General features: G+C 40.9%; 3 protein-coding genes across 3 annotated transcripts; 1 reads left to right on the top strand and 2 right to left on the bottom strand.

Annotated features, from left to right (window-relative positions):
• Positions 1-1,769: 1,769 nt before the first annotated feature.
• LOC117256663 (tubulin monoglycylase TTLL3-like) lies at positions 1,770-9,388 on the bottom strand. The gene is made up of 14 exons (XM_033626224.2): positions 9,280-9,388; positions 7,555-7,743; positions 7,365-7,481; positions 6,720-6,823; positions 6,449-6,620; positions 6,299-6,354; positions 6,016-6,144; positions 5,808-5,922; positions 4,770-5,058; positions 4,543-4,691; positions 4,226-4,469; positions 2,897-3,156; positions 2,480-2,655; positions 1,770-2,381 (listed from the first exon to the last, which is right to left on the bottom strand). Exons 3-14 carry the CDS (start codon positions 7,423-7,425, stop codon positions 1,884-1,886), a joined length of 2,253 nt encoding a protein of 750 aa, XP_033482115.1. The 5' UTR covers positions 7,426-7,481; positions 7,555-7,743; positions 9,280-9,388; the 3' UTR covers positions 1,770-1,883.
• Positions 9,333-14,630, top strand: hmces (5-hydroxymethylcytosine binding, ES cell specific). Its single transcript, XM_033627029.2, has 6 exons — positions 9,333-9,521; positions 11,046-11,189; positions 11,299-11,523; positions 11,839-11,993; positions 12,081-12,273; positions 13,822-14,630. The coding sequence occupies exons 1-6, from the start codon at positions 9,333-9,335 to the stop codon at positions 14,008-14,010; spliced, it is 1,095 nt and encodes a 364-aa protein (XP_033482920.1). The 3' UTR covers positions 14,011-14,630.
• LOC117257118 (ras-related protein rab7) lies at positions 14,182-20,528 on the bottom strand. Its single transcript, XM_033627030.2, has 6 exons — positions 20,175-20,528; positions 18,240-18,302; positions 17,862-17,988; positions 17,266-17,484; positions 16,292-16,420; positions 14,182-15,803 (listed from the first exon to the last, which is right to left on the bottom strand). Exons 2-6 carry the CDS (start codon positions 18,290-18,292, stop codon positions 15,708-15,710), a joined length of 624 nt encoding a protein of 207 aa, XP_033482921.1. The 5' UTR covers positions 18,293-18,302; positions 20,175-20,528; the 3' UTR covers positions 14,182-15,707.
• Positions 20,529-21,318: the final 790 nt, after the last annotated feature.

The raw sequence follows: 21,318 nt of genomic DNA, 5'->3' as shown, positions 1-21,318 counted from the left end.
TGCACAAACCATCAGAAACAATTGAGAGAGGGTGCCCAGTGCTTTGCCCAGCAGACTTTCCAAGGGAGAAGAAAGGACTGGAGCACACTGATCAATTTGCAGCCTTTAATAGTGTAAAAAGAGTAATGTTTCAACCCCAATGTGTCTTCATCAGAGTCAAATAGAGCAAAGACAAACAGGCACACTCATATATAGTCAACCCACAACAGGTGAGCAGTTCACATTGGATAATTGGTTGAAGAGGATTTCAAATCTATTGCACCAGACTCTCATCAGGAATAAAGAAACACAAATATCTCTTAAGGTTACAGACAGTACAAAATACAAATATAAAAGGTACTAAATATAAAAGGTACAGGTTCTGCATCCATCACATGTAACATATCAAGGGACATGTGACAAATTCAGGTCTTCATTTAAGCTAAAGGACTCAACTGTGTTAAGAGTATGAATTCAGTATGCTTTTGTACCGTCTGAAACCTTAATAGATATTTGTGTTTCTTTGATGAGAGTTTGGTGCATGGGGTGTGGCATTGACAACAGCAATTCCAACTTGTGAATTATCAAATAGTTTTGAAATCCTGCTCAACCAATTATCATATGTGAACTGCTCACCTGTTGTAGCTTGACTATATATGAGTGTGCCTGAGTGTCTTTGAGCAATTTGACTCTGATGTCAACACATTGGTGTTGAAACATTACTTTGTTTGCACTATTAAAGGCTTTAAATTGATCAGTATGCTCCAGTCCTTTCTTCTCCCTTCACAAACTGTCTTAGGGAAGCTCATCTGCGTGTTCATAGTCCTCATTAGGGTTATTTACCTGACAGCAGTTCGTCTTCATAACCGACCTGTGTGGTTTGTGAGGGCAGTTGGATGTACTGCCAAATTTCAGAGAAACAACATCGGGGACCTCTTATAGCAGTACAATGAACATTAAGTTCACATGAAACAGCTCTGGTGGACATACCTGCAGTCAGCAAGCCAATGGCACACTCCGTCAAAACTTAGGTCTTCCGTGGCATTGTGTTGTGTGATCATTGTGACAATCCAAGGCACACTGTGTAATAATGATGTTGTTTAATCAGCATCTTGGTAAGTCACTCCTGTCAGATGTATAGTAGCAGTGTGCCATGATTTATGAGGTGGATAATCAATCTACGTAAGTAACAGCTAATCATGACCAATTACAGTTTGAAAATGCAACATTAACCGGTGCTGAAGATCTGATTTGTCTAAAATATTAATTTCAATGGGCTCTGAGCTCTGTAAAAAGACTCTGCAAGTGAACTCTGTCTCTGTGTCGGGGGTCTGGATGCTGAGGCTTTTCTTTCCCTTTCCCTTCACTGCTGGGTCTGGAGTACTTGTTGGAGTGCAGACAACACAAAAGCAGTGGAGAATCAAGTACATGCACTGGATGTGCTCATGACAACATAATGTTGTTTGCACAGATAGTTTTACTTAGATATAGGTACAACATAGAAGAGAGAAACTGAAACCTTTTTGGTATCGATCCTATTGACACTATGATTAATCTTCAAAATGAAGGCATAGTATGGAGAGTATTGATATTTTGGTATCGATCTGCCCACCCCTACACTTCAATTGTGAACATGCAATGAGACTACTGTCTATCAAAGAAGTAGTCCCTGTATAAATTGTTGAGAACCTGATATCCAAAATTACAAGGGCACATTTGTGTTAAATCATATTATTGAAACAACAGAAATGAAATAAAAGAAAGTAGCGACTGAAAAACATGACATGGCATCATATTTAATTCTGACTTTATTATGAGGTAGGACAAAAAACCCTGCAAAAGAATAATTCAAGCTGAAGGAGTATGGGAATGATTTGGTCAGCAAACCTTCTTTTGAAAGTTTTTTAGGCACTCAAGGTGCTGGCAGCCGCCTGTCTGGACTGTTTTAAAACAGTGATCTCCAGAGACAAAGAAGGACCTTGCTGCTTCTCTGTGGCAGAGGGCTGGACTTTCTCTGAGCAGACCTTTGATACTTCTGATCTCCTCTTCCACAAAAGTACATTGTGAGACTGGGCACTGACGGGCTGGTGGATGGACTTCATAGTCACTGGCATGTGAAGTGTTACGGTTTCAATATGGACAGGCACAGGCAGCTCAGGAGGAAGAGGAGGAGGTGGTGGAACTCTGCTGCTGGTGTTTTTCTGAGTCTCTGCATTCTTCAACAACATCTTAGGCAGAGGCTTTATTTTTTCTGCTGCAGGTTCCTTCTTCTTGACAGGGCCGCGGCGTTTTGGTGCTGAGCGGTTAGAGGACCTCAGTGGAGGAAGTGGGCAGGGGCACTTCATCTTGTAGCCCTCAACAAGTAGGTTGATTCCCACATACTTTGGCACTTCTACTGCTGCCTAGAGACCAAAAGTGACATCTAAAGTAATGTGTATCACCCTCACAATGTGTGCCACTTGAATGTATACACTGAGGAGGAGGGATGATTCTTCTTTACCTGCTTATATATGAGCTGAAAGTCTCCAGTGTTTGCAGTGCGGTCTGCTCTCCGGTCCAGGACGACTCGTAATGTGTCCTCCTGCACAGCGGTACAGAGGCGGGCTGTCACAGGGGTGGAGGGAGCCATAGTGGGACTGACATTGACTTCTATCAGCCATGGACGCAGGTCCTGACCTGAGAAAGACATAACAGAATATCTAAGTGGTGATGACTCCTCTTTTTTTCATAGTAAAGGTACATAAAAATATTAAAGAGATAATCTAAATTAGAATTGAAGGACATGTTATTTTATTGCCAATATAATTTAACACCTCCTGAAAAAGCACTTTTAAAATAAAAGTTGATGCATGTTGACACAAGCAGTTTAACATACTCTATGATATATTCAGCATCATTTACATTGATCCCGTCGTACCTAACATGAAGTCAGCACCATAGAGCTCAAATGTGTTTTTGCGTGACTTCATCAGATCCTGTGTGGTCTGTAATGCGTGGATCACACCCTTCTTCATCCCCGGGACTACCACTGCTTGCCACTGAGCCTCCTGGCCCTGGCTGGACAAAAAAGTCCTGAACTGGTCATCCGACCACATGTTGTCTTCTGGGATACTACAATGGCGCTGTTGGGAGGGTCTCAGGTGCTTCTGGATGGAGTTGTTGCACAGGTGCACAGAGCTGGAAGGATGGGGTAAAGAGGCCAAGATTGGAAAGAGAGATGAGAAGAAATGAATGGTAGGGGATAAGAATATGATTTATGAGGACATGATGAGAGAAATGACTGGGGCCTCTCACTAGTTTTGCTCTTTAGTTTGCCTACAAACTGTATTTTCTTTGGCTATGGAAATACTTACCACATGATCAGACCAAGACACATGTAGTAACAAGTATTAAACACAGAAATCAAATTATGAATTTCAAAATCATGCGTGGAAGCTATCAGACATGATTTATTTCAACCCAATCACGAAAATAAATATTGGCATTGTGCATTTCTGCAAAACACAAGTAATGTAATATTTATACTTTATTATATAGCGGATATGTTGAAACTTAACATTTTTTTTACATTTCAACAGTGCTGTGGTTAATATATGGTTATGTTAAGGCACAAAAATCACTTGGTTATGGTTAGGAAAAGATTTTGTTTTGGCATAAAACACATTTTTGGTGGCACAAGTACAACTGGAAATGTTTATGTCTTGCTATAAAACTACAGTGTTTTGTTATCTGTTGGACTCAAACAGTCTTAGTGTCCTTGGTTTGCAGAATTGTACAATGCAACATGTTTTCTGGCAACTAGGCTGATTATTTCTATAATTCCAGCATGTTATGAGAATTAAAACTGTAAAAAGCACAGACAATGAGTAGGTTAAGTGTCTATAGAGAGTATTGAAGTATTTTTTACAGTATTTACTTGCTTGGTGGGAATCAGATGTGTATGCAAGTTGGCAGGTGTTATAGAGTCAATTTGCAGTTTTGGAGTTGATTTGAATGTTGCTAATATCAAGAGTAGCAAACACACTGAGATTTGAATACCGTATACCCAGAGGATAACAGCTACTTTCAAGCCACGCACTAACACAAAATCAGATCTCCCGCCAAAAACAAGCGTGAACCATAATCTGTGTTGCCTGTCTCGTACTCTGCATCTTTCTCTCACTTCCCTTTTAATTTAACGTCCATCTGGTTTCACATCTGCTTCTTTCTTTCACCCACGCAATCTCTTTAGAAATGTCAGTCTTACCTGTCCAGTGTATGAAGGGAGTAAGGCTGCGTAGAGAAGCGCAAGTAGCACTTTTTATAGAACCACACAGTCAGAGGGTTCCAGTCCGTGACCAAGAACCATTGGCGCACGTCAAATTTGGTGCCATGGACCAGCAAAGGCCGCTCCAGGTACTTCTGCACCACCCACTTGCTTTCCTTGATAAGGGTTGGATCACCTTCAACCACACTGAGGATCTGATCCAGGCGCTTGGCGCATTTGATACCTGGAAGGCAGGAGTGGCATGTGAGCCAGGATTATATCGGATATGAGCCATCTGATAGTGTCTGACTTCTTACCCCTGCCCCTGGACTTAGCTCCGGGTTTAATGATCCAGATGTTGTGTATGCCGTCTATGTCCAGCTGTGGACAGACCTCTGCCAGCTTCTCTAGCATGGCTTTGCAGAAAGTCACATAATGATCGCTGTTCTCAATCTTTGCTCCGTCACTGTGTGAGGAAACAGAGGGAAAGAAATACTGAAGAGCACTTTAGCACTTTACTCTCACACTGAAGCATTGTACTCACTGAACAACAAGGTAGTAACTGTCGATAAACTCGGCCCACTCCTCCTTTGTAAGAGTCTGTGGCGTCTCCATGCTTATGTCTATGTCCCTATGCTCCAGACTGTCTAAAAACTCCTGGCATACTTTGAGTGCGCTGTCAATCATTTGGGAAAGGATGACTGGTCTGGATTGGCTTTTGCTTCGTTTCCTCACAGCCTGAGGGTTGTGGCTTGTTCCTTCTCCCTGAACACCCTGCTCCCTCTCCACAATGTACTTCAATAAACTGGTGCAGGCTGTCCTCCTGTAGTCCTCTACACAAAGGGCAAAGAGGCAAGTAAAGCTTTCTCTTTGAGTGAAAGAAGAAGAAAGATGGAAATGCTTTTAGGCCCAATCCCATTTCTTATTTTTACCCCGTGCCTCATTTTTGAGTGCCGATTTGTTCACAACATAACTTTTACACTAGCGACTGGTCAAACAAGTCATCCAATAGAAAAGAACACTGCTTCATTACCAGGACACTAGTAGTGCTCTGTAGGCTAACGTTAGCAATCCGCGCTCCCACAATGCCTGTCTGCACTGACATTAGAAGAGCAGTAACAAGTCACTGCTGGACTTAAGTTAAATTTCAGGCATTTTATGTGGGACTGTCATGCACATATCAGCAATAACAATGTTACATTAGTTAGCTAGCTAGTTAGCCTCAGCGACATCAGCATGCCGCTCTCGTCTTGCTTGTTAACATAATGCATTGAAACAATATTAAACTTAGATAATACAATGGTTATCCCAATTTTAAAGTCGTTATTAACAAAGAAAACACATTTGTGGATTTCTTTTGTTGCTTGTGCAGCCATCTTGCAGATGATTTCTCATAGCACTTGCTTTGCTCCATTTGGAGGGCCATGTAGCCCTAACACTTCACCCTACAACTCTATCCCAATAAGAATCCAGACAGCCTACTTCTAGGCATGAATGCGCAAAATGGAGCGGTAGGGCTTAGTGGTAGCGGCAAAGGGTGTAATGGGATTGAGCCTGAAAGTGTAATCTAGGCAGATCTGACCAATGAAAGCATGCTTCTCATCCTGCGCTCCTAGTCTGTAACAGCGAGGGAAGAAGGTGTCTGGGTCAGCTGAATCAAACCAGTGCAGGTTCTTCAGGTTCACACACAATCCCGCCTGACAGAGACAAGACAAATGTTGATGGTGGGTGTGACAGGAGACCACTGAGTAGTCCTTCTTTTGCTGTATAACCATAGCATATAAATATACCTTGGTGGTGAAGCTGCCTGCTTTTGCAAAATGATTGGTAATCTGTTCTTTTTGCAGGCTGTTGGTGTCGATGGCGTCTCTACGGTTCGTCCAGTAGAAATAAACCATTTCATTCCGCACCAGGCGAGACTGTAAGAGGAAGAGAAAAGGACGGGAGCTGATTTTGTTGAATTTTACCAATACAAACCTTACATTACCAACATGATTATCAAGGCAAGCAACAACCTTTCACTTGCCTGTTGCAAGCCTCAAGTTAGCCTACAACCTTAAATGTAATTTTTACCATGAGATCATACAGTCCATCTGGATCATCCTCTTTCTCGACATTGTCCGAGTTATCTGAGAAGAAGCAGCCATGTTAATAAGTGATCATAAATACACAAATATCCAAACCCAGTAATAATATGAACAGTAACACTTTCATTGAGCCCACCGTCATCGTCATCGCTGTCACCAGCATCATTAGAGCTGGCTCTGTCCTCCTTGCTGTGACGCTGGTAAGCATGGTGGTTTGGGTGGTGCATGCGCTGCTCAACCCAGCCTCTGGCCTTCAATGCTGCCCTTATGACAGGGTAAGGGCCCTGGACAGAAAACACCTTATGCATCTGAGGGGAAGGAAAGCAGACATCTAAATAATGGACAACTTCATGGAACAATCAGGAATTTATGTGACCTCATAAATATATCCAGTGATGTTAACTCACCTTGACAGCTTTGTCCACAAGAGCTTTGGCTGCCCTCAGTCTCTCTGGGTTAAGAGCAGGTAGGCTTACAAAACTGCGGCGAACATTGCCCTCAGGAGGTGTACCTGATGCGCACACACACACACACACACACACACACAGTAACATCAGGATTGTTGTCATACAGTATATTAATAGACCCTATTGATAGCCCAGATTCCCAACTAATCTAGAAGGCCGTGTTGTGAACTCAACATGAACATACAACAGAAATAGTAAAGACAAAGACAATGTAACTAAAGATTAAAGCCTGACATCTTCAGCTTCGAGCCAAAAAGAGCAAAGTCATGAAATATTAATATGTGGCCTCTGAGTTCAAACATTTGGCCGCGTGTCCAGAGTGTGACCTCATGATTAATTCAGCATTCATGATCTATAAGCCGGGTCTATGAATACAGTCCCGTGGAGGTGTGAAGTCACACAGAAGTTACCTTTCGTGTTTCAGTTTAGATATTGGTCCCTATGCAGCAAATTACTACAGGAAAACCCAGAATTTCCCTTACTGCAGGCCCAATCTGTAATTTTTTGACAATATGAAGCCATTTGTCTGGTCCTTGGGGTATTCAGATGGGGACAGTGTTTCCTTTGATGCTTTCTGTCTCTCACCACTGTCAAGGCATGGTGTCCGTTTGCACGTGGTGGCCTCCATACTAACATCAGCTCTCATTCTACGGGAGAACCGTTCCTTTTGCTCTGCTTTGTGGTTTGGTCAGACTTGCACTGCTGCAGAGGACACAGTCTGTCATTTATGGGGCAACAAACATACAGTGTCAAAGTTTACACAAATGTTACATACAGTGAAACTGTAAAACACTGCAGGTGTCACGTATCTCTGGCTTCTGCTGGTCCTGTAGGTCTCTCTCCAAGTGCAGTGGAGTATAAAGTGGGTCAAATTGCTGAGCAGGAGACAGCTTGGCTACACCTGTCAGGTTTGTGCCTAACACCCAGGCAGAGAGTGATACTCAGTCTGATTTCCTTCAGTTACCTGTTGAACAGAGGTCCAGAACCAGATACATATCCCAACAACAGAAATGCTCATTAAAATCCTACTGTAATCTATTGGAGATTGGAGATCATTCACATCAACCAATGCACAACACACAGAAATATTCACATTTTTTTTTTCTAATAATAATAATAATAATAATTCATATTTGCAATAAAGCCACCACAGGTTACAAGTCCCTCTTTCTTTGTTTAACTAACATTAGCATCACCAGCTCTCCAAAACAAACTACCATAATCTTTAAATTCACTGGTAAAGTAGCTCCAAACCACCAAACACCGTCTCCCCCACTGACAGATTTGCCACAGTAAGTCTCTCCCCTTTAAAGCAGAGCTCTGACCTCATGGTTTTGTGTTTGTTCCTCTTACCTGAGGTCTGCAGGTGTACTGACTCCGGTGCCGGGACACCGGTTGAGTTTCATCAGAGTAAAGCACTGTGCCCCCGACTCTCGACATGTTTATTGTTACTATGGCAACGGCTAGATAGCTCCTCATGCTAACACAAGGTAGTGGAAGAGGGAGAGTGTTTTCATGACATTTGTTTTGTTTTTACTTTTTAATAGATAGATAGTGTGATACGCATATCACACTAGGAAAAAAGAGTAGGCTAATACAAAAAATGAAAGATATGTAAGATATACTTATGAGAATATACTACAATATACTATTATATTAGGCTATATTAATATTAGTAGGTATACTATAATACTAATAAAAATAACAATTTATAACTTTAACTTTTAGGCCCACTTTAATACATAGGCTTAATTATTATTTTTAGCAAAATATTATATAGGCCTACATAAAATAATTTGACTACCCAACTTTTATATTTTTAAAGGTGCAAATACAAATTTTAAAACGTACTTGTTATTAATAAATGACTCGTCAAAAACTATGAGATTATTTAAACATTTCAAATAGACAGACCCCGAAGGTTTTGTTGTCGTTATGTTTTTTTCTTCCTCCCTACATTGCATTTATTTGTTGTACAGTCTAATTTATTTTTACATTATATCTATATTAGGCCCATTAATATATTTTCTACAACTTTTCTGATGAAAATCTTATTTAAAAAACGTAACTTTAATTTCACATCGTGGTATGGCTACTTTCACTACCGTACTTAAGACACGAAATGATTAGCTGTTGTGGATAGTATTTGAATCTTTTTGTTTGTATTTTGAATATTTTTCTCTCTGTCCCGTCGCCATCTTGGCTCCGGAGGGGCGGAGGCTGTGCCGCACTGTGTCACGTGCGCGGTAACGCCAGCCTCTGCCCAGGCATATCCCCGCAATCACACACATACACACACTGACACAGACGTACATATACACACTACACACACCCATGACATAACACATTCAGCTAAGCAGGACAACTTTACGACACATATATACCAGAACCCTCTAACACAGGTGAGTCAAGCAGCGTTTATAAATGGCGCCTTTACAGCCAGTGACAAAAAAATGTTAGCTGACAATAACTCAAGCTAACATGCTAAGTGTTAACTTACTGCGTATGTTGTAAGTCTCTCTCAGGTGGCTGAAAAGTTGTTTTCGCCGTAAAATGTGTGGAAGAACTGCGTGTACGCTTGCTCCTGACGAGGTGAGCCGAGCCTGCTCCTACAGGAACCGGCGAGGGCAGCGGAGACAGCCCCGCTGGAGGGATGGAGATGCGGACAAATACCGACCCTCGTACAACAAGAGCCCCCAGTCGATGAGCCCCGTCCTGCTGTCTCGGAGGCACTTTGATAAGGTGAGACCACCTGTAACTCTCTCTGCGTGAATGAGATGCATGAACTGTTTTAACTGAAGGATGCTAAATACCTTGGTATCATGTTAGGGGCATGTCTCTCATTTAAAAAGCAAGTGAAGAATGTTCTGGCAACAGTCAAGTAATACAGCTTGAGATAACCTTATACCTGTTATATCTATTATATATAATATACCACGATTCTCCCTCATATCACGTACTGTCTAACTATCTGGTTTCATACCAGTGATTCAATCCTGAAACCCATACAGTCTGTATTCAAACAGTCTCTTAAAGTTTTAGATATCAAACCCAAAACCTCATCATCATGCAACACACTGCCTAAGTATGATCTCCTGAGCAGGGAAGACATGTCTAAGACAAGTTTCAAGACATCTGCCTAATATTTAAAATCCTTCATGGTCTAGCACCTTCCCTACAAATCACTTTCACTACAGAAAGCTCTTAATGACAGGTTTAAACGAGATCCACAACCCAAGGACAAATTCGGCCAGTTAACTTTTACAGTGAGAGCTTCCCAGACATGTAACACACTTCTAGTACATATGAAATGGGTGATATGTCCTTTAGATTATATTATGATATTTTTAGGCTATATCTCGTTACATGATATAAGTCTCGATATTTTCAAATTTACTCTAAAACACTTAATCAGTGATAGGACAGGGAGACAAAATAAAACATAACAGTATTTCTGAACAAATACCTTCTGAGTTGTAGGGATTTTTCTCCAGAAAATACTAATACAATGAGATTTTGATTAATAATCATCAATAATGTGGATATAATGACTAAGTGGGTTAAGGCAAGCTTTAAAACAAAAACAATAGTCTTGTCAGTTGATATTTTACGTCAGTCACTTTGTTTTAATGAAGCCATCTAAAACAAGGGAAAGAACACCATTTATGCCAAATCATGATACAATGATAACCACAATCTTAGATGACTTATAGTCTCATATCTCGATAACGATATATCTTCATATTGCCCAGCCCTCTTCCTCATACACAATCTGAATTTCAGCTAATAAGCAACTAGGTGTGTATCACACATAGCCTCCACAAGCCTCCACTGTATGTCCACATCCTTCTTGCTGTCTGTCTGTGTGTGTCAGGTGTAATGTAGTCTTCACTCTAATATCTTCTACTATTTGGCTTATTTAATATTCAGTTTTCAGTTTTCATTTATGCTTTTAATTGTTTGCATGCTTTTATGTCTGTCTGTTTTAGTGACTATTTTACCACCTGGCCCAGGTAAACATTATTTGAAGATTTGGCCCTATAACGTCAAGAGACACGTCTTGGTACACATAACAATATACAGTACAGTTCAATGTAACAATGCCACAAAAAGGAGCTAAAACTATATAAACTCTTCTGTCACAGTCTAAACTATAAGGACCACTGTACGCCCTCAAAAGGTAGTATGCTGCAGGGTTATTGCAGTGGATAGCAATATATATTGTAGGTGCTCATGATATTGTGTTCACCCCTTGTTTGTCCTCAGAATGCTCCTGTCGATGACTGTGTGTTGGCCTCCATGCGTTGGGGTCTGGTACCTTCCTGGTTCAAGCAGGATGACCCCAGCAAGATGCAGTACAGCACCAGCAACTGCCGCAGTGAGAATATCTTGGAGAAGAAATCATATAAGGTGCATAGAGTTTAAGGGAAAAGCGAAGCTAAATTGTCTTTCCTGTGTTATGTCTCTGTTGGACGTATGCTCACAGGAGTGTCATAACACTTTGTCGTCTCCCCTAAAGGATCCCCTCATAAAGGGTCAGCGCTGCGTCATCCTGGCTGATGGCTTTTATGAGTGGAAGAAGCAGGAAAAGAACAAGCAGCCTTTCTTCATATACTTCCCTCAGACTCAGGGAAGCAGCCAGGAGAAAACAGGGGATCAGGATGACCCCAAGACCTCAGCTCGCAATAAGGAGAATTCAGAGACGGTGTGCCCTCCAGAGAAGGCCTCCCCTGACTTGACCGAGGTTCATATTGGGTTTTCTATAGCAATATAAGCACCATGAACAATTGCTTTCATCCAGAACAAAAGTAGAAAGAATGCAGCGGTGGCGGATATTACCATGGCTGAAAATATCCTGTGTGGGAGAGAGGCCAGAGCAAAAATGTGCATATGTCCACCAGGTGTGTCAGGCTTTAGGTTTGAAGCTGGTGCCAGGCTAAAGAGTGTAAAAAAAAATACAACTGTAACAACAAAATCTGTCACTTTATTTCATAAAATATGCTTATTTTTACTATTTAAAAGATACCATGCCCATGCCCCTCTGCTCTGTGTTGTTCAGGGAGGAGAGGCATCAGGTGAGTGGACTGGATGGAAGTTGCTGACTATGGCCGGACTGTTTGACTGCTGGACACCTCCAGATGGTGGAGAACCTCTTTACAGTTACAGTGTTATCACTGTGAATGCTTCCCCAAACCTGGAAAGCATCCACAATAGGTAAGGAGAGGTAATGATTGGGAAACATGTTCTATCTTCACTTGTGTCCCGTATGAAATCCTAAATTACTGTGTGGTTATGTTTCAGGATGCCAGCAATCCTGAACGGAGACGAAGAAGTGAGAAGATGGCTGGATTTTGGGGCGGTGAAGTCTCTCGATGCCTTGAAACTGCTCCAGTCTAAAAACATTTTGACTTTCCACCCCGTCTCTTCGATAGTGAATAACTCTCGCAACAACTCTCCAGAGTGCCTTCAACCAGTGGATCTTAACAGCAAAAAGGTATCATATTTACTGAGGTATTTTACTAACTGTGGTTGACAAAATTAGTGATATACATCAGACCAGCACATATGGGTAGTTAGCAGAATTTTAAGTCCGTGTGTCCTTTTGGAGGATAGAAAAGATGAAGATCCTGCTTATGTCACTGCAATTTGACCTGTGTTTGGATTGAATGCATTTATTTCTTGTTAAACAAATGTTTGTTATATAAACGTGTTTAATAGTTTTGCAGCCTTGCTTGAACCTGAGTGTTTGTGATACCACAATAAATTAAGGTTGATCGGCGTCATGTCCCTTCAGTCTTCCCCTACCCAAGTAGATTGATGATCCAACACAGCGGCCCGATATTGCTTTTCCAGACCCTTATATTTGATCAAATTATCAGGTATTGTTAGGCTAAGTGTTGTCTGTAAATAACCAACCTCTTATTAGCCAAGTGAAGAGCTATGTTGCGATTTAGTTGGAGATGCTGCACTGTATGACTGTAACATTACTGCAGCAGCCTCCCACTTAATCGAACATTAGTTACCCATCAATAGTAACCGTCACCAGCATCATTTAGCGATTTACCACAATGACAGTTAATATTCACACATCTGATTTGCTTCAAATCTCACTGTGAAAACCTTGGTTACCACCTACACAACAGCTTTTTGGCATTTCCCCATTTCTCTCCAACCACACATTTTCTTGTCTGTAGTTTGGAACAGAAGCCTGAATCTTTTTTACCACATGGTAGGGGAACAAATTGGAGATCAGCGTGTTTGAATTTATTGCTGGTGCAACCAACTGTACAGCAACTCTTCAGCTTGCGCTATTAATTCAAACTGGTTTAAGTGAAAGTTTGGAGATGTATTTTGACTTCCTTTGTGTAAGTTTTCACTGTCTGAACAGAACGCTGGACTGTTTCCTTTCAAAAGGGGGATGGTCGTAAGAGCTTACTGTGGTTGACGTGTTGCTGGTCTGATGTATAGAGTGCTCTAGGAATGACTCCTAACCCCGGAAATGAGTTAGCATTTTAGCACTCCTGGTTACCTAGAGTCAAAAGTCAGTTTATGGGGTTTTGATTAGATGCCTGAAATAAGGTCTGTGGTTAACACAAGCTTAAGAGACTTTGAAGTTTTGTTCTACAACATAAAATATGTCAGTAAATATTCCACATCGTCAAGCCAAACACAGCTTTGCAGCCACGTTGTGGTAGGGATGTTAAGTCATGTGACTGTGGTGTAGTTAGTTTATAGCTTAATAGCTTAACGTTAGCTTTTTACTTCTGGCAATTGCATTCAGGCTTCAAAAATCAGAAAAGTGATGTTCATTTGTGAAGATTATCTTGCTGAACAAAATGTGCATCATAAATTTTTGTTTGCCACAGAGCTTATTTTCTGCAATAACCCAAAATCCACTGACAAAATGTTATAGGCTTCTTGACCAAGGAACTAGGGCGATGCTGACCTCCATGTCGGCCTACAAAAAAAGGTCATCCCTGCATCACTCTTCAGTGTCAGTAGAGGGAGGTTTGAGCTGACAAATCTGATTTTTAATCCCCAGGAGCCCAAACCCACAGGCAGCAGTAAGATGATGATGGGCTGGCTGTCGAGCACGTCACCTTCAAAGAGGAAGGAGCCCAGCACGCGTGAGAGCAAAGAAGAGCAAGAAAGCAAAGCAGGGGCTCGGAGGAAATCATCAGGGCCGCTTAAGCAGTGGCTTCAGGGAGCCAAGAAACCAAGAACCACATGAAGACATCAACTCTGCAGTATTTAGTTGACCGTTAGCTACTTAACTACTGTATTTTGACAAGTGTAAGAAAAGCTTTTGTGTAGTAACTGTTTTAAATGTAAAAAAATGCTTCACAGATACTGTTTCATTTCTAAATGTTGTGAATAAATGTTAGAAATAAACACTGCATGCTTTATTCAAGATTTTTATTACCCTTATTACTTGAAACGCAAAGACATTTTGAAACAATGTAGATGCTATGCATTTATCATATTAATAATATAATAATGATGAATGCCAATACTTCCCCCCCCACATTTTTTTCTTCTTTCAAAGTTACAGTATGTATGCTATCTTGTAATCTATAATGCATTTCAAAGTTTTAACATAATACGAACAGACAGTTAAAGATCTGATCGGTTAAAAAGAAATGTCAAGCACTTAAATTGTTTGCCAACACGAGCAACTGGCAGAGTCGGATATGGAGATTTACAACACAACTTTTTGCCTTCCCCACACAATGATTGAGAGGTTTGCAAATATACAAAGTCTTGCAATAGTTGACAGTAAAAAGAAAGGTACTAGCTAATAGTACTCAGTTATGAATGATATTTATACTTGAGAAAACTCTCTCCTCCCCAGGACTATCAGGTAGAATGACATGCTGTCTTGATTTGGTTCATTCCCACATAAAATGTACCAGGAGGAACTGATTACAAGATGAACCTTCATTTCCCCAACAGAGGAACAGCAACTAGTGTGTTAGGGACCGCGCTTACATCAAGGAGGATTCACACCATGTCCTCAACCTGAGCTACAATTGCATTTATTGTGGCTCCAAAATGAGAGGTCTGAACAAGTCTTAAGCAATTGTGGATGACAGCAAAGTGCAAAACAAAAACAAAAACCTGTACACACTTGTCTGACGGACTTGTCGTGGAACTGGATTTTCAATTCTGCGCCAATCGTTGAGAATCAGCAGGCAGCGTATGAATGAGACCCACATGCACCTTCATACGTTCTGATCCTTCACTACTTCACTTCCGAATTTTGTATTTTTCTTTTATGATCGAAAGAGGTAAAGTGAAACCATAAGAGTTTTTGAGAGTGAAATCAATTTAAACCACAACACAAATGAGTAAAATCGGGGGAGCAGTGTTTCCTCTGTTCATGCAGCAGTGGCGGGCCGAGAAAGTAAGAAAACAACCACCACCGCTAAAGAAACTTTGATTAAAAATAAACAAAACAAAAACATAAGTTTTCTAACTTTACTCATCAACACAAACATGTAGAGATAATGCTTCAATTTACCACTTAAAGTATCCAAAATAAAAGCAGTTAGAACCAAAACTGGGTGTGAAAGCAGCGATATATATATGGAACTGAGAATGAGGTTAGCCCGAACCACCACCGCCATGAAAAAGTACGTGGAGAAACACTGGGAAGTAATAAGCATCGTACAAGTAAATTCCATAATGTTTCCACAGGGTGTTCTTTGGGCTAGGAGACTCATATTTTATAGAAAATGTGTGTTTTGTGTACATAAGGTGGTGAGTGCAGCATGTCGGTGTGTGTCGTAGTATACTCAATGAGTGGGATGCTGCTTGTATGTTGGGCATTGGGAGATTAACACAGTGGGCCATGGGAAAAGGGATATATAGACAAGGCAAGACAGGGTAGTGAGGGCAGTGACGACCCCCCGGAGATCCTCAGAGTCCTCAGCAGCTGCAGGTCTCCGCTGACGGCTTGGCCCGCTCGTTCCTGTCCAGCTTTATCGGCTCAGGGAACTCGTTGTACAGCTCCACTTCAGTCTCCTGAAATCAGACAATACAGTTGCAGCTTTCATAGAAACACATGCTGAAAAATGTACAAGACACCCAGTAACCCAAGACACTTTTAGAGCTTTTCAAGACCATTTCTAACCAAATATAAGACTGATTTTTGGACAAATCATCTTGTACTTATTTAAGCTTTGCAGGGAAGTATAAAGGGAAACAGTACAGGTTAGAGGTAGAGGTTTTATGTAGGAACATGCTTATTAGACCCAATTAGTTTAATATACATTTTGCCGCCTGCTAGGTCCACGTATAAAGTAAAAAGACAGTATTATCTTCACAGTTAGGTTTAAATATGTGTTAACATCAAATTAAATTAAATGTTTGTCGCAATTAAGACCTCACAAATTCTGATTAAAGCCTATTTAAATAACTTTCAAAGTTTAATATTTATAAAATTTAATTGAAGTGATTTTAAAGACTTGAGGATTTCTTATTGACCAGGATTTCTGGATTGCCTTAATTACCTGTTTAAGGGCATTGCGTGCAATAGTCTGGAAGGCCTGCTCCACATTGATTGCCTCCTTGGCGCTGGTCTCGAAATATGGGATGTTGTTCTTGCTTTGACACCAAACCTGTGCTCGCTTGGTTGTTACCTGAAACACAAAGAAACTAATGTTATTCTTAGAAACATCAGACACAAGAGAAAGGCTGTTGAATCCAAGCTATTTTTAAAGGTACTGTATCCGACACTCAGAGCTGTAATATAACAGCAAACCATTATTTGCTGTGTAAAGATACAGTGGAATAATGGCGTCCTGAGCAGTGGTGGTCGTCGTTAGATGGTCAAGATGCGTGCGCATGTTAGTGCATGTGTGTATCCCACTGGCTAGCTCATCATTGCCGATTTGCACTAAACCAGGTATGTCAAAAGTTCAGCCAGATGGGAAGTTTTTGCTCGCGAATTGATTTTAAACAGCTTGTGGCTTGTTGTTCAAAATATACATGTGACCAATCACACAGTGTTGATCACTGCATTTTTTCCCGTTCACCTCACAATAGAGAGACTATCATACAGTTTGTTGACATGCACCAGGTAGGAACTATGCAGGCAGACCTAATTTGTAGCAAATGAACACTCACCAAACAGCACACATTTCCTGCTAGGTGGTGGACATAAAAAAGTAGAGTCCCACTATGCTCATATGGTGCTTACCGCTGATATTGAGATGGCACTGTCGCCATTAACATTAGCTCCATCAGCAGCTAATGCAGCTGTTTATGGAGTGATGGAGCCACCAGCTCAGCCACCTCTGTGTTGACAACCATTTCCAGACAACTCATACGCTCTGAATTTCGCATAGAGCCCTTTAAATCTGTACTAAACAAAACTTTAAGACCTCAAAAATTACCAAACACAGCTGTACATTTCAATAAAAACACAAACAAGTGGTGCACATAACAGCATCCCTGGCAATCAAACGTAATTATCTGGACTCACCTGTCTGTTCTCCAAGTCGATCTTGTTTCCCAGCACCACGAAGGGGAAATTCTCCGGGTCTCGAGGGCTGGCCTGGATCAAGAACTCGTCTCTCCAGCTGTCTAGAGTCTTGAAGGTGTTGGGCGCTGTCACGTCGAACACCAGGACGCAGCAGTCTGCTCCACGGTAGAACGCTACACCTAAGGACTGGAACCTCTCCTGTCCTGCTGTGTCCCAAATCTGTACGCATTTAAGAGGCCAACATGTGTTTATGTGCACAAAATAATCAGATTACTGCAAATAAAGAGATTAAGGTAATACTTTGACTGTGGTGTTTACATGGGTCACATTATCTAGATCTTCTTAATTACCCAGCACTGTTTGTTGGACAGCTGCTATGAAGCTTGGAGTGATGTGTTGTACCATACTAGAAATGTAACTTAAAACTCTTGACAGTCCCTTGTTAGTGTGGGGGATAAATATAAGCTTGTGTTTCTTTCTTTAATATCAGACATTGTATAAGCTTTTCGTTGTATTCCGTGATTGTTTTAGATATGATAATTGTGTTTGAATTAGAGATAAGCCAGTGTGGCATTCGTTTATCATTTCCTCCATACCTGCATTGTGACAAGTCTGTCATCCACCATGACTTCTTTCGTCAGGAAATCAGCACCTATTGTGGCTTTGTACTGGTTACTGAACTTCTTATTCACATACTGGTTCATCAACGAGGTCTTCCCAACTCTAGGAGAAAACATAAAATCAAGGACAACATTCAGAGCATGTGACAGCAGAAACAAGTGCAGGAAAAAAAAGTGACTGCGATGAACTGATTGATGGAAGGTTCCTTGTTTGCTGCAACAGAGTGAGTGTATTATTATCAGACTAGATTAAATACTCTTGTTAAATGTTTTTCTTTTTTAAAAATAAACCATCAAGCATCGCTATTGTTGTCCCACCCTTTAGCTTCGAGGCTATGGCTCAACAACACTCACCCAGAGTCTCCAAGGATGATGACTTTGAGTAGTACTTTCTTCCTTGAAGTCATTGTGCCACAGCTGTAAAGAAGAAAAAAGTTAATTAGAGGGAAGAAGAAAACTAAAAGAAGCGAAGCAGCACAAGAGGGATACAGCCTTGCCCCTGTGATGCCCCTTTAGATATGGGCCAACAGGTTTAACTGAAAGATGATAAGGTCTGTTTGCCTCTCGAAATACATTCCAAAGAAACGGGCCAGTTCCAGGAATGAAACCAAGTGCGCCGTCTCCTCTACTTGTGTTTTCTTTGCCTCATGAACACAGAAAACTACAATAATAGGAGGTAAAAAAAACACGCTACACTGCATTGTTCTCTAAAACAATTCATGAAACAATTCACTGTGCTTTATTTCTCCCCCAAATTATGCTGAACAATGCAGTGCGGCGGAGATGACATCTACTATTTGTGTCACTACAGCTGGTTGTTTTCATTATAGTGATTTTGTTAAATTCATACATCTGACAAACCATTCAAAAGAATGACATTGTTTCACTCCCAAGATACAATTCTTGTTCCTTTATAAAGCTGAAAATTACAATGAATTGAAAACAAATATGGAATATACTCCACAAATACTGAATGGAGCCATGAATCATATTAATCACTACATGTCTACACTGTACTGCATCATGATAACTTCCCAACTGAGCTCTGTATTTGTTCTACCACACACGCAGGTGCTGCACTTCAATGATTACCTTCATACACACTTAACTGATTTTAGTAAAACCAACATGTAAAATTTGGGAAAATAGGTGGTCTCATTGTAGGATTTAGCTATTGTCAACTCTTCTTCTTTAAATGTAATCCACCTTCCCCCACTGAGTAATCATATTTCCAAACAAAAGATCCCTAATGGGCTAAACTTTCCCATTGTGTTTTCACATCTGTATCATGCAGATGTGTGTTTTATTCTTGATGACAACATGTGAAACTGTAACCATATTTATATTAATTGGATCTGAATCCTCAAAGATTATTTTTGTACTAAACTCATGATATAACATTCTCATCCTTGCCCCTGCTAAGACACCAACAAGCATTTCTTACTTTGACCGAGTGAGCTTTGTAATAATAAACCACCTCATACAGCTGTAATGACCAAAGTCCAGCCTCAATTACCCGGGGGCTTTAAATCATCCTTCTATTCAGGTTAAACTTTGGAGAAAGCATTATTGGAATAAAAAAAGCAGTCAAAGGTTTGATCCACACACTGCTTAACACTTACAGCCACTAGTGTGAATAAAAACCATCGCCTCGGATCCAGACCAAGAGCTATTATGAGGCAAAACTAGCATCGAGCTATCGGTGCGGCTCTCATAATCTGCACCCCATGACACTGTGTCAGGGACTGATCACATGGTTTTAAAACACAGAACTAACGGAACCATGACTTGGCAGGCATGATTAGCACAGCAAATGCTGCGGTTGCAAACAATACACATACCGGTATAATCCTTAGTTATGATCAATCTGTCGACCAATCTGGCTGTAAATATTCCCACTTTGTAAACTGAAGCAGACAGAGTCCTGATTTAGCATTATACCCAACAGCCATTAAGACATCTAACATACTTGCAAAGGGTTAGCAGAGAAGAATACAAATTACATTTGGAGAGCAAGTGCCTCATAGCTGGATGAGAAAATGCAAGAAAACGATAACACATAGGTTAAGGAAGAGTATCGTTATTAAAAACCTTTCAAAATGGTGAAAGCTAGACGTTTTACACGCCTTGTCAACTAGCAATTACCATATCAATGACACTTTTTAATTTAAGCTAACGTTTAGTTAGCTAAGCTAGGTTTATTAACAAATGTGAAACTTAATTAACGACATCACTATCGTCGATGTACACCGTTAGTAAAACCAATGGCTAAAGCCACAAGGCACCAACCTGCGCGGTGATCCTGCGGTGGAGAATATCAAAAGTGGACTTTTCTTCTGCCTCGGTTGGAAGCGTTAGCTAACGCGCAGGCTAGCTAACAGGCTAACGGCTCCTGTAAACGTCTGCCGTAAGAAAACAACACGTTCAGAGCGTCGACAGCTGAATAATTTCTGATAGCTAGCCTCGCAGCTAACTCTGTTTATTGAAGTCAACACTGCCACTACCGACGTATCCCTCCTTTCGTGTAACAGAAGCGCTTTGGTACAATGGTCTATTTCGCCCCGTTCCCGTTGACGCTTGCTTTTCCTGTCAAGCTAAACGCGCTAGCTGCTAGCCGAGCTCTGTGCACTTCCTCCAAAACAAGCTCGTCGGTGAGGGCTGACGTCACGCGCTGGACACGCCTTGTTCCACAGGATCCTGAGAAGTCACAATGACACAAATAAAAATAATTATAATTACAATATACAATATAGTAACAAAATAATTGTCATGAATTATAATATAAAGTTAATGACAGATGACTAGCAGATTACATGCATAGTCCGCACAGCTAACAATCCCATCCTGATGCAAATTAGACATAAATGTATCCATATATCTCGTGTTATATGTGTAAAAGGACAGAAAAGCCAGTTCATTTACCTTTAAAACTAACTGAGCATTCAACCGCATGCATTCATTGTGATAGTCCTGGATAACAACTGCTACTATTTGTTAATGAGTATACAGAACAACAAGATGTGGGCCTTCTGATCATCTGCAGTCCTGCTGCAAGTGAAATGTGGCTTTCCTTTTAGCTTTGTATGCATGGCCAGGGGCAAAAGTGTGTGCCACTCCCCTGTTTCTCCTACTGCTCTCCTCCACTCCAGACTTTTCCAGTCATTGGTAGGGTTTGAAGATGCTGAGCCATCTCTGCTGTCTGCCTGTGGTGTCATCCAAAGAGGGTCTTGGCCTGCCATGTCTCTTTTGGTAGGTTTTAATTCACACCTCTCTTAGTTAGCAGTTTGGTAGGTTTTAATTCACACCCATGTCTGTAGCTGTGGTACTCTCTTGGTTATCAGTTTGGGAGACATGTTACCAAAATATCCAGGGTTATTGTTTTGCTGTTTTTCAAGAAAGACAGTGGCCTTGACACAGTGATGTAAGGTAGTTA

The sequence above is a fragment of the Epinephelus lanceolatus genome, chromosome 1 (genome assembly GCF_041903045.1).
Source record: "Epinephelus lanceolatus isolate andai-2023 chromosome 1, ASM4190304v1, whole genome shotgun sequence".
In the NCBI taxonomy this organism is placed as follows: Eukaryota; Metazoa; Chordata; class Actinopteri; order Perciformes; family Serranidae; genus Epinephelus; species Epinephelus lanceolatus.
Note: the sequence above shows the minus strand (reverse complement) of the source record. Positions and strands in the feature narration are given on the sequence as shown.

Coding starts and splice junctions, on each gene's coding strand:
- hmces (XM_033627029.2), top strand. CDS start 9,333: ATGTGTGGAAGAACTGCGTGTACGCTTGCTCCTGACGAGGTGAGCCGA. Junction 11,524..11,838: donor CCTCCCCTGACTTGACCGAG/GTTCATATTGGG, acceptor TGTGTTGTTCAG/GGAGGAGAGGCATCAGGTGA. Junction 11,994..12,080: donor CTGGAAAGCATCCACAATAG/GTAAGGAGAGGT, acceptor GTTATGTTTCAG/GATGCCAGCAATCCTGAACG.
- LOC117257118 (XM_033627030.2), bottom strand. CDS start 18,292: ATGACTTCAAGGAAGAAAGTACTACTCAAAGTCATCATCCTTGGAGAC. Junction 17,485..17,861: donor ACAGACTTGTCACAATGCAG/GTATGGAGGAAA, acceptor AAATGCGTACAG/ATTTGGGACACAGCAGGACA. Junction 15,804..16,291: donor CACGCAATGCCCTTAAACAG/GTAATTAAGGCA, acceptor GTCTGATTTCAG/GAGACTGAAGTGGAGCTGTA.
- LOC117256663 (XM_033626224.2), bottom strand. CDS start 7,425: ATGAGAGCTGATGTTAGTATGGAGGCCACCACGTGCAAACGGACACCA. Junction 4,692..4,769: donor AGTTACTACCTTGTTGTTCA/GTGAGTACAATG, acceptor TTCCTCACACAG/TGACGGAGCAAAGATTGAGA. Junction 4,470..4,542: donor AGCTAAGTCCAGGGGCAGGG/GTAAGAAGTCAG, acceptor CCTGCCTTCCAG/GTATCAAATGCGCCAAGCGC.